Source organism: Schistocerca americana, chromosome 2 (assembly GCF_021461395.2).
Source record: "Schistocerca americana isolate TAMUIC-IGC-003095 chromosome 2, iqSchAmer2.1, whole genome shotgun sequence".
Lineage (NCBI taxonomy): Eukaryota > Metazoa > Arthropoda > Insecta > Orthoptera > Acrididae > Schistocerca > Schistocerca americana.
In genome coordinates this window covers 210569713-210587073 of record NC_060120.1, presented here as the reverse complement: position 1 = coordinate 210587073, position 17361 = coordinate 210569713, and the positions used below count along the sequence as shown (strand labels likewise).

General features: G+C 40.4%; 1 protein-coding gene across 1 annotated transcript in view; it reads right to left on the bottom strand.

Moving 5' to 3' along the window:
* Positions 1 to 17361, bottom strand: part of LOC124593708 (ubiquitin carboxyl-terminal hydrolase 7) — a 211545-nt gene that overhangs the window by 151184 nt on the left and 43000 nt on the right. Inside the window, exons 7-9 of the mRNA XM_047132015.1 lie at positions 11045 to 11230; positions 10888 to 10968; positions 10719 to 10809 (exon numbers count right to left, since the gene is read on the bottom strand). Coding sequence (XP_046987971.1) covers positions 10719 to 10809; positions 10888 to 10968; positions 11045 to 11230 — 358 coding nt within the window. The remainder of the gene's footprint in view (positions 1 to 10718; positions 10810 to 10887; positions 10969 to 11044; positions 11231 to 17361) is intronic.

Genomic DNA, 17361 nt, shown 5'->3' with positions numbered 1-17361 from the left:
CTGCTTTTACAGGCAGAAGGGTTGAAGGGGGAAGGAAAAGAGGTGAAGGAAAAGGACTGGAGAGGTCTGGGAAAAGGGGTAGATTTTGGGAAAGTCAATCACAACCATGGGTCCACGGGTCAGGGGAGACTTACTGTACAGGATGAGAGGGGAAGACTGAGTGTTTGGGACTGCATCGGACGATATTTGAAAACCTCAGAGTTTAAAGGTGGAAGACAGGGTAAAATGCAGACTGCAGACAGAGATAACTGCTAAAACATCTCGCACAAGTTAATAAAAGTGAAAAGCTAAGTGCACTGTACATAACAGAGGTGGGATGGGGGGGGGGGGGGGCAGTGAAAAATAGACGAGACGGGAAAGACAATGAAAGATGTGAGGAGTGAAGCAAAGAGTAGTTACAGTGAAGAAATGCCAAGACAGAAGAAATTAACGTAAATTAAGGCCAGGTGGGTGGCGAGAAGCAAGCACACGTTGTAGCACTAGTTCCCACCTGCGGAGTTCTGAGAAACTGATGTCTGGGGAAATAATCCAGATGGTGTTGTGATGAAACAGGCACTGAGGTCATGACTCATGTTGTAGAGCATGCTCTGCAAAAGGATATTGCATACTGCTGGTATACACCCTCTGATTATGCCCATTCATCCTAATTGATAATTTGGTGGTAGTCATGCCGATGCAAAAGGCCTTTCTGGTTGAAAGCTTATTTGTGACAGTTTTTTTATCGTGCCTATCTGCGACTCTTCAGTCCCCCACCCCTACCCTACTACCCCTCCCCCTCCCCACCACAGCCTCCTCCTTACCCTCACCCAGTCACCACTCTCATCATGCACTGGTGCTGCTGCTCACATTGTATTTGTGACAGTGTTTTTATTGTGCCTATCTGTGACTCGGCATCTCCGCTATATGGTGAGTAGCAACTTTCCTTTCCATAGGATTGTTACATTCAATCCTGGATTTCCCATTGTTTAATTTTACTGCTGAAAGACCTTTATGAACAACAACCACAATGTGTACTGTGTTAAGGCTAATGTATACACAAATGGACAACACTTTTGGTAGCTCTTGTATGGTTTGTGAAGAAAGATAAGAAGTGGTTCAACAATTGCTAAGTGGGATGCTTTAGAAAGCTCTGGATGAGACCAAATTAGTTCGTTGCACACTGGTTTCAACTTAATTTATGAGAAGAGCAACAGGTGAAATAAAAAAAAAAAAAAAAAAAAAGGTTAAATTCAAACATATTTGATACTTTCATTACAAAGTTACTGGAAGTGGGATGTCTGCTTGAAGTTACGTACATGAAACTGTAGCAGATCTAAAGAGGCAAAACTGTTTGACACAGGTACTGTCAACATAATTATTTGCAGCTATATTCAGTTTCTCTAAGTTCATAACAGACTTCATTTTCTCAGAGTCTGTTTTCTCTTCCTGGTTCTATATTGGCTATACTATTGTAACAGCATTTGTTGCTCAAAATAGAGAATGAAGCAATAAACTGAAGTAATGAAATGCACACTTCATCCACAAACAACAGAAACAGCTTTATGAAATGGAGTGGGTTTTTGATAGGTCCTTATAAACAACTTCCGTGTTTCTTATTGATTTTCTGGTTATCATTTCTTAATTTTCACATAAACTTCTTGAACACACACAATTATTCAGGTTTAGTTACCACAAGATCTTTGTCAACTTCATAACTGCAATAAATGTCAAAGCAGCTGCCTACTAGTATGGTAAGGGATCTCTTCACTGGTACATTTTATTCTGTAGTTCGTTTTTCAAGCACATCAATATTCACCATGAAAATGCATACTGTCTAGCACTATACCCTATGAGGCATTAATTACACTGGTAAGATTATATTCCCAACCATAATGACAGCCATTTTGGATACACAGTAAGAAACAGTTCAACCGTAACTTCAGTTAACAGAACAAAAGACCATGAGAAGCACCCAGAAAAAAATAGTCTGACATATCAGGACAGCAAGGCAAAATAATGTCAAAGTCAGTGAAGGACTGATCCAACAAATGTCACATAATTGATTTAATTATACAATATTACATATCAGTTGGTTTTAGTGAGCACCATGCACTGAAAACAGAAGGTACTGCTAACGATTTCACCAATAACTTTGGTTGGTTGGGGATAAGGGATTAAACTGCAAAGTTAGCAGTCTCTCGGTCAAGAGAGTTAATCTGGAGACAGTGACATCAGTTAGAAATTTGATTGAATTATGGAAATATGTTGGAGTGGTAAAATTGAGGCCTGGGAAGCAATATTTATCCCAAAACTAAGAAATAATTGAAAGAGAAGTAAAATTACATGAGTGAAGCCTGTTTGTGAGTCAGAACAGATGTCTCCCATGGTTCATCTGTGGCGAGAGAAAACCAACTGGCATCTGAGCCCCCCCTCCCCCCACCAACACAATTAAGAGCAATGACAATCACAGAGTAAAGAATGCCATCTGGCTCTGTTACTATTAAGAGTGAAGGTTAAAATGTAATGGATATCAGTTGAACCAACGATAACAAAATAAGGTGAGAGAAATAATCAGGTCAGTAGGTGGAAGGGGCACGGAAAGTACCCCTGAGGCTCTGCATGTAATGGGGGCTGTCCCCCACACAGTCATCTCATTTCTGATTCCTAATAGCCAAAATGTTAAAAAGGGGAACAGCACTCACCACCCGTCAGACAGCTACCCTTAAAATTAAACACTGTGTGCAGCAGAAAGACCAAGGCAGCTAATAAAGAGATAGGATTGAGGGTTCCCCAGAGCTAGCATGCAAAGGGGGATGCCCCAACCCCAACCACCTGGCCCGCCACCCTGATATCTGTGAATACAAACCACTGTCACACAGAAAACCGTCCACGAGTCACCTGCCAAAATTAGAAGCAAAGGATCAAGATGACACGGTTAGCACAGAGAGCCAGAAGGACGGTGCACTTCATCAGTCTGTACTGCTGTCATCACACAGGCCGTGGCATTCAATGCACAATACGCTCACTTCATCTCCACCATGCTGCTGATCATACAGGAATAATCCAACATGTGCATACAGTACATGTTCCTCAATTTGCAGCATACCCCACTGGCAATATGCAGCCACAGGTGATGCGCAGGAACTACACAGTACACACGAGTTCTCAGAATAGACAAGTGTAAACTAGCTATGATAGTTTTAAGCCATCCAGCAACTGAATCAATATGTACAGAAAAACCAACCACACAAACAGAAGGCAGGAATGGGCCACGCTGCACTGAATGTGCTGGTTAATGCAATTTGCCTATGTATCTTGCTGGCTCGCAACTGCACCACTCTCAAAGCACCAGTTCTCGATTGTATGTGGGTTGCAAATCAAACAGTTTGTTTACATCTCTCTTTACAGTCCTTTATGTCTTTCTATGACAGATCCCACCATCTTGGAATCCCTACTACTCCATCAAACACTGCTTCTGTTCATCTGTTGACTGATCGGGTAACATTGATAGAAAGCTCTTCCAGAGAAAGACAAAGATGTACACACAGATTTTTCAGCTTCGGGAACAAATTGAAGTCTGGTGGACTTAAGTCTGGGCTGTAGAGAGGATGCAGCACCACTTTCATCCACATTCACACAGCTTTTGAACTACAACATTGCTGATATGCAGGCAAGCACTGCCATGAAGAATGAAAGGCCCCAGCCTCGAGCAACTGAGGTTTGGTATTGTGCACTTTTCTGTGCAAGTTTTGCATGAAGTCATGACTATACACTGCTGTGGCATTTGTTCCTTATGGCTCTATCTGTCAATGATTCCTTGCTCATCATTTGCTTGAGCTCTGATTGAGCACGTTGAAATTTTTTTGGATGTGGACAATCTGAAACTCTCCACTCATTGGACTGTGATTTCAACTCCAGTTCAAAGTCTCTAATCCACAGTTTACCAATAGTGACGTTTCAACGTAAGAATCCTTGACCTCACAGTTGAATCTTTGTTTGAGCAAAGTTGCAATGACCAGGAGTTTCAGCTTCTCTTCCACAGTCAAACAGTGTGGGGCCCATCACACTGAAATTTCTCTCTTCTTTAAGTCATTTGCCAGAGTATGGAATATTGACAGTGGATGAATTTGCATGGCTTCACAGAGCCCTCACAAGTCGCACTGCGATCTTCTTCCAAAGTGTCTGCCACATGTTTCACACTTTGATCATCTGTTACGTTTTTGGCCTTCCAGGTATTTGATTATCACCTATGCTCATATGACCACCACGAAAATGATTAATCCAACATGAAACTGAATGAAGGTCCTCTGTAAACTCACCAGAAACTTCACTTAACACACAGTGGATTTCTGTCAGGTTTTAGCCTCATCATAATTTTCATTGTTGTTGCATCAAACAATCCAAAGTAGTATCAACCTGTGCACTATTTATGAGATGTCCCTCATACATTCATAACAGGCAAGTTATAATAAGAATACTTCTTTAACAACCAATGTAACATTTCCTGTCATTTTATTACAACCAATCATGCCAAAAATAAAGCATTTTCGAGAGATTCTCAATGTGCCAGTGCTTTTAAATGGTATATATTCATAGGATGTACGTTTTAATATAAAACACACCAAATGTGAGCTTCACCTGAAATCCAATACGGCATTTCCCAACTTTGTACGGAATAGAGAGAAGGCCTGCATGTGATGTAGATGGTGTTATTCCGTCTCACTGCTTCACATTCTCAATAATGTTCAAGATACCTGGCATGCTTAATATTGCTCTGCACATTTAGAAAGACTACAAAGAGTGCTTTTTCCATGCTATGACATCAAAAACTCTGCACACTCAATGTTGGCGGTCGAATGCAAGGTCCATGTGAAGATGGCTTTAAGGCTCCACAACAACGTGGCAGTGACTTGTCACATAAAATAAAAATGAGTTAATCTGACTGATACAAAGGTGACATAGGTGAGTGAATCCCTTCCTCGAGGAATGGAAGTGGACATGCCATGCAGCAGTTGTCTCCTTGATAGTGCAGAGTGTATTAGAAGAGGTAGGAGCCCACCAGATTATGTTCCATCTCTGAGTGAAGAGAGATCTTAAATTTACTCACAAATCTGCACCTGCAGTCATCAAAGCAAACACTGGGTGAGTAATCGCTTCTCAAGCCAAATGTTCAGCCAGTTCGGGCCCTGGAAATCCTACATGACTTGGGAAAGACAACTGAGCAGTCAGTGCAACTATCGTCAGAGATAAGATCAAGAATAGCACATATCACAAGATGGTAACAGTAACATTAATCAAGAGCCTGGAGAATGCACACCGAGTCACCACGAATTAAAATGCTGTCGAGGGAGGTCTGTTTAATAAAATGTGGCACTCTCTTAATGGGAGACTACACAGTCCCGGCAACAAACTAACTGGCAGAGGGTGTAAAAGCATATTGCTTCCTATCCACAATTTCAGAGCAGTCAGTGTACACGATGGTAGCACTCTTGATACCCCTGAAGATCTGAAAGCAGGAGATACAGAAAGGTCATGGGAGCACAGACTTCCTAATTGGTGGTCTTGGTACTAATCAGAAGGTGTGTACAGGAAAACACAAGGAGCACATTATAAGGATGTTATGCGAAGGTTCCATCAGAGGGCCTTAAGGTGCATTCCAACTGGTAATCCCACAAAATGGCCTGTATTAGATAGTTGATGCCCTTGCATGCAAAAAGAATTTGATCAATTTGTTGATTAGGAAATTGTCAGATTGTGATTGTATGTGTGAGCAAGACTTGGTACTGTTTAAGAATAAAGATCCCACTAAAGCAAGAAGACTAACCATAGGACTAGTTGGAAAGGTACCAAAGGCCAGCCTTACTTTGTAATGATGAATTGGGTCCAACAATTTAAAAGCTGGAAGTGCCACTGGCAAGGGAAACACCCCCTCAGATTTAGTGGTAATATGGCCCAGTGAATAGCCCGTCAAAATCAGAACACAGACCAAAAGCGAAAACATGAAGGAGGTGTACTGAACTGTGGAAAACCAGCAAAATAAAAACAGTGGATGGTCCAACCTTAACACCTGCAACATTGAGCTAAATGTAAGAGCCATGATTAAATGGTCACAGTGTTGGACTGTAAAGTGGGCGAGCCATGCTCTAAACTCCCTCCTATCATTTATTTTTAGTTCCTTCTTTTTTTTCCCTTTTTTTTCCACAACATTACGAACTGTCCAAATGGTCACTGAAACGTTTGTTCTCTTTCTGTAGTCTTGGTGTTTGTCATACTGTATATCGATTATGAAAAACGAGTCATGTGGCATGAATACATTACCATTGCAAGTAAATGTAATGAACATTGAGAGCAGGCAAGATACCACACAGATGTCTCACAGAAATTAAAAACAACAAATAAACAGGTGTGAACTATGTTGCTACAAATGAATTCAAGAGTCAAAAATGTTACAAACATATGTTTTGATGAAGCACAGAGAAACTGTGTAATCATGAACCTGTTGCATTCAGTTGTTGCAGCTTATACGAGGTTGAGTCAAATGAAAACCTTAAATTTTTTAAAAATATTATTTATTGTGCAGAAGTGGTACAAAGCTGTATCCCTTTTCAACATAATCTCCCCCACGCTCAATGTGAGTCCTTCAGCGCTTACAAAGTGCATAAATTCCTTTAGAAAAAAATTCTTTTGGTAGTCCGCACAACCACTCGTGCACCGTGTGGCATATCTCTTCATCAGAACGGAACTTCTTTCCTCCCATTGCGGCTTTGAGTGGTCCAAACATATGGAAATCCACTTGCGGCAAGGTCTGGTGAGTATGACGGATGAGGAAGACACTAAAAATGCAGTCTATGATTGTTGCACCTGTTGTACAGGCAGTGTGGGGCCTTGCATTGTCATCTTGCAAAAGGACACCTGCTGACAGCAATCCATGCCGCTTTGATTTGATTGCAGGCCGCAGATGACTTTTTAGGAGATCTGTGTATAATGCACTGGTGACAGTGGTCCCTCTAGGCATGTAATGCTCCAAAATGACGCCTTTTTCGTCCCAAAAGAGAGTCAGCATAACATTTGCTGCTGATGGTTCTGTTTGAAACTTCATTGGTTTTGGTGATGAGGAATGGCGCCATTCCTTGCTCGCTCTCCGTTTCCGGTTGGTGGAAGTGAACCCAGGTTCCGTCCCCAGTAACAATTCTTGCAAGGAAGCCATCACTTTCTCGTTCAAAGTGCCAAAGAAGTTCTTCACAAGCATCAACACGTCGTTTTCTCATTTTCGGAGTCACCTGCCGTGGCACCAATCTTGCAGACACTTTGTGAAACTGTAGCACACCATGCACAATGTGGTATGCTGACCCATGACTAATCTGTAAACATGCTGCAATGTCATTCAGTGTCACTCAGCAGTTTTCCTTCACTATGGCTTCATGTGCTGCCATGTTCTGTGGAGTCACAACTTATTTTGCCTGACCTGGACGAGGAGCATCTTCCAATGAAGTCACACCATTTGCGAACTTCCTACTCCATTCGTAGACTTGCTGCTGTGACAAACATGCATCACTGTACTGAACCTTCATTCGTCGATGAATTTCAATAGGTTTCACACCTTTGCTACGCAAGAACCGTATCACAGAAAGCTGTTTTTCCCTGGTGTAAGTCGCAAGTGGGGTGGCCATCTTTACACTGATACTGCGACGGCATGTGTGCATCTGCAATATGCTGCCACCTACAGGCCATTCTGCACGCTGTTTGTAGCACACTTACCAACTTACAGGATAACGGTGCGAAACTTTGATTTGTTATTATAAATTTAAGGTTTTCATTTGACTCACCCTCGTATGACAAACTATTATGTTTCTAAAAACAAAGATGATGTGACTTACCAAATGAAAGTGCTGGCAGGTCGACAGACACACAAACGAACACAAACATACACACAAAATTCAAGCTTTCGCAACTAACTGTTGCCTCATCAGGAAAGAGGGAAGGAGGGGAAAGACGAAAGGATGTGGGTTTTAAGGGGGAGGGTAAGGAGTCATTCCAATCCCGGGAGCGGAAAGACTTACCTTAGGGGGAAAAAAGGACGGGTATACACTAGCGCGCCCACACACACACACACACACACACACACACACACACACATATATACAGACACAAGCAGACATATTTACACACACACACACACACACACACACACACACACACACACACACACACACACACACACACATCCATCCACACATATACAGACACAAGCAGACATATTTATTTAAATATGTCTGCTTGTGTCTGTATGTGTGTGTGTGCGCGCGCGCGCGTGTATACCCATCCCTTTTTCCCCCTAAGGTAAGTCTGTATTTATTTAAATATGTCTGCTTGTGTCTGTATATGTGTGGATGGATATGCGTGTGCGTGTGGGTGTGTGTGTGTGTGTGTGTGTGTGTGTGTGTGTGTGTGTGTGTGTGCGTGCGTGCGAGTGTATACCCGTCCTTTTTTCCCCCTGAGGTAAGTCTTTCCGCTCCCGGGATTGGAATGACTCCTTACCCTGTCCCTTAAAACCCACTTCCTTTCGTCTTTCCCTCTCCTTCCCTCTTTCCTGATGAGGCAACAGTTTGTTGCAAAAGCTTGAATTTTGTGTGTATGTTTGTCTTCGTTTGTGTGTCTGTTGACCTGCCAGCACTTTCATTTGGTAAGTCACATCATCTTTGATTTTAGATATATTTTTCCTACGTGGAATGTTTCCCTCTATTAAAACTATATGTTTTCATCATTTCCTTGGAAGTGATCACATTCACATGAACACCTAAATCGCGCAAGGATGCAGCTCTCTGTCATTCACCAGGCAATAAAATTAGGTGCATCAATATGGGATTTCTTTCATATGACACACATACTGTCACTAACGTTGTGTATGACTCACCAGACGTGTTTTCTGGTGAAGGGTTCGGCTGACTTGTCATGTGGCATCAAACATTCATTCATTCGAAAGCCGCTTCCTGTACGCTGCTGATAGCAAAGTTGTGCAGAATCAACTTTCATTATAGGTCCCCTTCCTTATACCTCTCAATTGCAAACGGTTGCTACATCACAACAAATTTGAATGCAGTAATAAAAGGGAAAGAAAAATACTGGCAGGATGGAGCTTTAAACATGGCTCGCCCACTTAGCAGTGCAACACCATGTCCACTTAATGACAATGCCATAGTCCTTCCACACTATGTTGCACTTTTTGTCCTTGGAGCATTCATTCACTGTATCGATTTTGCTTTCTTTTTACAGTTCAGTACACCTTCTTCCTGTTATCATGCTTGATCTGTTTTCAGTTTTTGATGGTCTGTCCAGGTTTACAACCTGAGAGGGATGTGATGGAGAGTTCTCTTTGTGAGCCATAAACCTGACAACCATCCTCCTATTACGGCAAGACCAAAGCACAGTAAATGTGGGAGGGTGAGTAGTGTGATATGCATCCCCAGAGGTTTAGGCAAGGAAGCAGACAGCAATAATGTATCGCAGACAGCAAGAACATATCACATACAGCTAGTCTTTAGAAGAGACACATGGGGCAGCTATGTCGGCTTTTTAGCAAAAATCGTTACTGTGCAACACCGTACAAGCACTGTTACCCAGTTGTACTCCTGGGACAGAATGGACCACTTTATGATGACAAAAATGCCCAACTCAAGTTTTCATGGGAGAGAACTGGGAGCTATAGGAAACACGGGAGAGACTTGGAAGCTATAAGAAACACTGCAATTGTACATCCTTTGAGTGACTCTTTGGGATTTGTGTTCTGCCAAGGCTATGGATTGGAAGCTATACTGCGTGCAGAAATAGTTGCGTGACCAGTGGTCTGACGGGTCACTAGCCCATGGATGGCAATGATAAGTCACCATGGAGCCCAATAAGATGCTGTTTTCATGGACCTGTGGGGAAATAAGGGATGTAACAACTAACCCAAATTGGTGAATACAAATTAGTAAGGAGCCTCAAATGCCCAAGTCTTGGAGGGTAAGTAAATGTGATGGCACCGTGACTGTAGGTAAAAATAAAAAACGAAAAATAAGGATGCAATGACATGTTGGTCTTTAGAAAAAGCCTGGTGTATTGCTGTTTATAATCTGACAAGATGGTCAGTTGTTGACCGACCCTCCCATGTAGAATAATGACAGCAGAATAGACCCTGTGATTTGAGAAGCCAGCATTATTTTCTACTTGAGGAAACACATTTAAGACACAGAATCCCTGTTCCTCATGTATAACCAAGCAAAATGAGAGTGTCTGCCTTATAACTAGGGATAAGGCAACATAGCACTGTGATAATGTGATGCATTACTGAAATCAGTTACAACACTGATTTGCATCACAGGCTTTCATGTATGGTGCCATGTATTGCAGCCAAATGAGCCCGATTATCATCCACAGCAACAGGCACTAATAATTGGCAATGTGGAAGGTGCCCTCTCCTCTCTTCTCCTCTCTCTCTCTGCTGCTATGTATAAGATGGCCTCATCCCTTACATGATTCTGTACTGCTTGAAGCCACCACCTTCTAACTTCTTGTGCACCATTTTTAACTTTTGACAAGGGTGGTCCTCAACTGAAGCTTACACTTCAGTTTTGATACTTCCATAGTTCTCCATCATTCCTATGGCTTTGACACAGTTTACAGCACCATTACAAAGAGTGAGTGTATCCTAATGGAGGAGGGGGAATCTTGCTTAACCTTACTTGTATGTAATTACTTACTATTTTTCTTCCCCTTGATGTTGAGTTGAATATCATAAAAGGTCTCTACTCTTGTAGATGTATAGTCAATGTTCTTGCATTTAATGAAAGACTGCAAAAGAGAAAGACAGTTTTAAGAACATGACTAGTACCAGAAGCAAAACAGTACAATAATAGTTGAAATACGAACCACCATCTTTCCTTCAAAGAGCTTTGGCACAGTTCCTTCAACACAGGTTCCCTTCATCTTACTTTCAAGTTTGTCCAACAGCTGGAAATAGTATAAAAATCAATACACAAAGATTAAACTAAACTATGCAAAAGCTTCTTTGTAGAACAGAACTTACCACACGTAGAAATTCTTGAACATCATGCTGCATGAAGGAGTCCAACGTCTCCCAGCCAAAAGATTTTGTTAGTTTCTTTGTACCAACAGGTTTGTCTGAAAACTGCAACTCATGGAATACCCTCTGAAGTGCTAGTGCTACACTTTTACTTGAATCATCACTCTCTGTTGGCATTTTGTAAACAGCCTGTGAAATGAATTAAATTTCTGTACAGTAAAACCATTTGCAAACAATTACTGAAAGATAAAAGTAAGAGACTGAAAGCTGTCTCTGTCATTAAGACTCAAATCCATGGGTGGTAGATTCTAAAAACAACTTTCTACCAGAGCAACCAAACAGTTCTCAAAACACAATAAAAAAGTAGTAATTTGTCAAACTTTGGCTTCAGGAAATGGTCATCACTAGAAGAAACTGTTTATTCCATTTTAGAGAGATCTTCCAGGGGTCAGTGGGAAGTATTTTCTTCCATCTAAACCCCTCACAGTCAAAAACTATGCAAGAAAACAGTTCGACTGAGTGCTGAAAATTGCTGCCTTTTTCCCCAACAATAGTTAAAAAGTAGGGCATTTGATCAGGAAAGTAAAGCAATCTTCTTATCGCTACAGCTCTCTTTCAAATTCTAAAGGTGGCAGGGGTAAAATACAGGGAGCGAAAGGCTATTTACAATTTGTACAGAAACCAGATGGCAGTTATAAGAGTCGAGGGGGCATGACAGGGAAGCAGTGGTTGGGAAGGGAGTGAGACAGGGTTGTAGCCTCTCCCCGATGTTGTTCAATCTGTATATTGAGCAAGCAGTAAAGGAAACAAAAGAAAAATTCGCAGTAGGTATTAAAATTCATGGAGAAGAAATAAAAACTTTGAGGTTCGCCGATGACATTGTAATTCTGTCAGAGACAGCAAAGGACTTGGAAGAGCAGTTGAATGGAATGGACAGTGTATTCAAAGGAGGATATAAGGTGAACATCAACAAAAGCAAAACAAGGATAATGGAATGTAGTCTAATTAAGTCGGGTGATGCTGAGGGAATTAGATTAGGAAATGAGGCACTTAAAGTAGTAAAGGAGTTTTGCTATTTGGGGAGCAAAATAACTGATGATGGTCGAAGTAGAGAGGATATAAAATGTAGGCTGGCAATGGAAAGGAAAGCATTTCTGAAGAAGAGAAATTTGTTAACATCCAGTATTGATTTAAGTGTCAGGAAGTCGTTTCTGAAAGTATTTGTATGGAGTGTAGCCATGTATGGATGTGAAACATGGACAATAAATAGTTTGGACAAGAAAAGAATAGAAGCTTTCGAAATGTGGTGCTACAGAAGAATGCTGAAGATTAGATGGGTAGATCATATAACTAATGAGGAAGTATTGAATAGGATTGGGGAGAAGAGAAGTTTGTGGCACAACTTGACCAGAAGAAGGGATCGGTTGGTAGGACATGTTCTGAGGCATCAAGGGATCACCAATTTAGTATTGGAGGGCAGCGTGGAGGGTAAAAATCGTAGAGGGAGACCAAGAGATGAATACACTAAGCAGATTCAGAAGGATGTAGGTTGGAGTAGGTACTGGGAGATGAAAAAGCTTGCACAGGATAGAGTAGCATGGAGAGCTGCATCAAACCAGTCTCAGGACTGAAGACCACAACCACAGCAACAACAGTTTTTATTTACAGTATTTATTTATTATTATTGTTTCTTTTCTCAGACGTTATGACTGGTCAAAAATGGAAAGTGACGCGGACCTTGATCAAGCGTGACTTCCTTTTAACGGTACGGTATATGTTACATTGCATTTAGGAACTTTCGGGTAATTGAACATGTATCAATAATTACAGATTTCTGTAGTTGTATATATAAGTTTGGATGCGGTTATATTGCGTTGGTGTACTGGTGGATATTGTGTGGTATGACTCCTGTAGTTGATAGTATACTTGGTATAATATCAACTTTATCCTGATGCCACATGTCCTTGACTTCCTCAGCCAGTTGGATGTATTTTTCAATTTTTTCTCCTGTTTTCTTTTGTATATTTGTTGTATTGGGTATGGATATTTCCATTAGTTGTCTTAATTTCTTCTTTTTATTGGTGAGTATGATGTCAGGTTTGTTATGTGGTGTTGTTTTATCTGTTATAATGGTTCTGTTCCTGTGGTGCATACTTGTATGTGGGAACGTGTTGTTTTATAAGTTTATTTTGTAAGGCAAGCTGTTGATGTATTATTTTTGCTACATTGTCATGTCTTCTGGGGTATTCTGTATTTGCTAGTATTGTACATCTGCTTGTGATGTGATCTACTGTTTCTATTTGTTGTTTGCAAAGTCTGCATTTACCTGTTGTGGTATTGGGATCTTTAATAATATGCTTGCAGTAATATCTGGTGTTTATTGTTTGATCCTGTATTGCAATCATGAATCCTTCCGTCTCACTGTATATATTGCCTTTTCTTAGCCATGTGTTGGATGCGTCTTGATCGATGTGTGGCTGTGTTAGATGATACGGGTGCTTGCCATGTAGTGTTTTCTTTTTCCAATTTACTTTCTTCGTATCTGTTGATGTTATGTGATCTAAAGGGTTGTAGAAGTGGTTATGAAATTGCAGTGGTGTAGCCGATGTATTTATATGAGTGATTGCTTTGTGTATTTTGCTAGTTTCTGCTCATTCTAGAAAGAACTTACTTAAATTCTCTACCTGTCCATAATGTAGGTTTTTTATGTCGATAAATCCCCTTCCTCCTTCCTTTCTGCTTAATGTGAATCTTTCTGTTGCTGAATGTATGTGATGTATTCTATATTTGTGGCATTGTGATCATGTAAGTGTATTGAGTGCTTCTAGGTCTGTGTTGCTCCATTTCACTATTCCAAATGAGTAGGTCGTAAGTACTTAAAATATTTTTTTATATTTTTAAATTTTTATCAAATTTATTTTGATCATTATTTTAATTCAGTTAACTAGTTAAATGTAGCTTTTTATTTCTAATTCTTTGTCACATCATTCTAATCATCATATCAACTTCATTTGCTCTCATATTTCTTCCCATCATTCTTTTTCCACTTTTAAACTTTCGTTCATGTGATTTCAATTGATTCTGTGTGTTAATTTCTATTTAATTTCTATTGTTTTATCACCAAGTGTTTTCGTCCATGTTCCTGCAGTCACTATTTCTATTCCTTATTTTCCTTTGTGTTTTACGTATAGTCCCTTCTTTCATTTAAATCTCCATCAGCATTATTTTGTCCATAATTCAATATGAGTTTAGGTTATGTTTTAAATATGTGTACAACGGTTAGCAGAAAAGGCCATCTTGTAATGAAAACTACATTTCACACTACTGCACAGTCAATATAAATAGAGTATTTTGTATTTTGTTTTTTAACCAACAGACCAGCATTTTCTATTATTTAAATATTATAACAAATAAATAATCCACATTAAAAAAGTATGAGAACAAATGGAGAAATTCATATGGTGATTAAAATGTGACAAAGAAACAGAAATTTAAAAAATTTCATTTAAATCAATTAATCGAATAAAAATAATCATCAAAGTCCATGTTATGAAAAGGAGAGAGTGCTAGTGACCCTATAATGGAGACACAGTCACAGATAGGCACACGAAAAAGACTGTCAAACCAGTATAACCTTTCAGCCAAAAAGATGTCAATCAGAATTAACTACATACACAAACACAAAGACACAAAGAAAGACAGAGAGAGAGAGAGAGAGAGAGAGAGAGAGTGAGTGAGTTTAGTTAATAGAGTAGGGTGTATACGCGGACAAGAAAAAAAATTCCCCATATCATTCCCAGATTTCCCAGTTAAAAATACACTTTTCCAGGATGGGAAAAAACACTGTAGCCCAGATGAAAGTACATTTTTCCCATGTTAAGTGACACTTTCCTTTGGAACTGTAGAACTTGTCAGTCTTTTGGTAAAGGATTTACTGATCAGCTTAGAGCTTCCCAGCACTTAAGGAAATAAAACTATGTAGAAAACAACATTTTTGGAAAGATCTTTAATGTGCTGCAACATGTACCATGCATATTTTTGCATCACTAAAGTATAACTATGAATTCTACCAAATAAACCATCGTAGCTTCGAAGCAGTAAAATTGAGTATGTGATGTGCTTAAATAAAGCATCGTAGCTTCTGAAACACTATAATCAAGATGGTGATGTTCGTTAAGCAGCTAATCATAACTCACATCACATTATCTCACCAGCCAATGACAGCAGATATTCAGAGTATAGGACATGTGATGTAGCCAGCCAAGTAACATCACTGTTAAGCAGTGCAAAACACAAATAGGAAAAGTTAATGGTTTACATCATTGTACAACGCACAGAATAGCGATAAGAAAAAAATAAGCTTTCACATATAATTTTGGTTGTCAAAAGTTTTTTCGGTTTTTTCCGAGAGTGTTGTTAGGCAGGATCTTAAGAGCATACCTCAAACTGCAGAAGCTGAATATTTTTGACAATCACAATTATAAATATCCGAGATGTTATGCCGTGGTCAGTTGATGAATTCTGTGTCGATTCCCAATGTCTCTAACCGCAGGAGACATCTTCAAGGGGGTCCGTAGCTCGATGGAAGGTCCAACACACCCACTGGCTCGCTACTGACTGCCACTAAATTCTGTGTCCGCGCGCTCCCGCACCGTGGAGTGACGTCACGTGTTTTGAAAACGTCAGTGCAATTGGCCGCTATCCGTCGCCGTCGATCGCTGTTGCCATCACCCAGTAGTGGACGGGTGGTACACATCATCTCTAACACCAGCATCCATATACCGTTTAATTTCACGCCCTCCTCCTTTCGGTTGAAATTATCCGGGTGTTTAGCGATTTCGATTGCCTCCCTGTAGAGCCTTTCGTAATATCCGCTTGGGCCACTAGTACTTGCGTCTCCTCGAAACGAATATTGTGGTTCCCTGGCTGGAAAACATGCTCCGCAACAGCTGATCGTTCCGTTTCTCCTCTTCTACAATTTCCCTTGTGCTCTTCCAAACGTTTTGAAACAGTTCTTTTAGTAGTACCCCTATAAACATCACCACAGCTGCATGGGGTCCTATACTCTCCAGCTTTTTCCAATGGTTTGCGAGCGTCCTTGGCAGGCGTAAGGTATTATTTTGTCCTCCTGGTGGGCTTGTAAATTACGGTAATATTCCACTTCTTCAAGATCCTCCCTATTCTTTCCGATACATTTTTAACAAATGGCAGGAAAACCTTAGATTTTGCAGTAGCCTGTACCTCAGTATGATTTCTGCGTGGCTGCCTCAACGCACGTTTTATTTCGGCGGATGAATATCCGTTCTTCATTAGTGCATTGTGGAGATGTTCCATCTAAGTGTTGAGCAACTCAGGTTCACAAATATTTCTAGCTCTGTCCGCTAACATCTTGATAACACCCCGCTCCTGTTGTGGGTGGTGGTTCGAATCCCGGTGGACGTGACGTCACGCCCCAGCGCAGGAGCGCGCGGACATGGAATTTAGCGGCAGTCAGTAGCGAGCCAGTGGGTGTGTTGGACCTTCCATCGAGCTACGGAACCCCCTTGAAGATGTCTCCAGCAGTCGGAGACGAAACGTTGGGTATAGACACAGAATTCATCAACCGACCACGGCATAACAGCCCGGATAATTATAATGGACATGATATTTCCGGCTGTGAAAGTCTACATTTAGTATCACAATTATAAACTTCCCTGCTGTGCAACGAATATTTCATAAGTTACATGGCTGAATACACGTTCTGTCCACTTTTCCATATGAAGGCCAGTTACGTGTGAAACTGTTCAAAAACTCACTTCACTACACCCCCTCTCTTTTTTTAATGATAATTATACTTTTTTGCCATCATTAGTGAATAATTTCCTATCTCTTGAAGCTTGCCTTTTTTAGCATGTGTTATCCTTTAAGATATATCAGACACGAACGTGCCAGTAAAATTTTGAACAGTGACTTAAATGGCTGATCTCAAATGCTCCGAAGAATCAGATATTCATCACACATTCTCAAATGTAACATCATTTATCTTGTGTAAAATGAGATTTATTTTGAAAATAATGCTTCTCAAACCAGCATTCGCAATATTCTTCCGTTACGTGTTGGAAACAAACAGTTGTGACATCACACTCATGGAAAGCAGCCTTTTGTTACAAAGTATTGTACAGTTTTCCTCCTGGAGCCTTTGTTACATTTTGCTACTATCAGACGCTGGTGTGTGCACTGTGTTTTTTCGTTGTAAATTTCACATTTTCTTTGCAACTAAATTTATTTTGGTGGTGTTCTCCCATTTACATTTTATTGTTGAGTATTATTCTGCAGTAGCA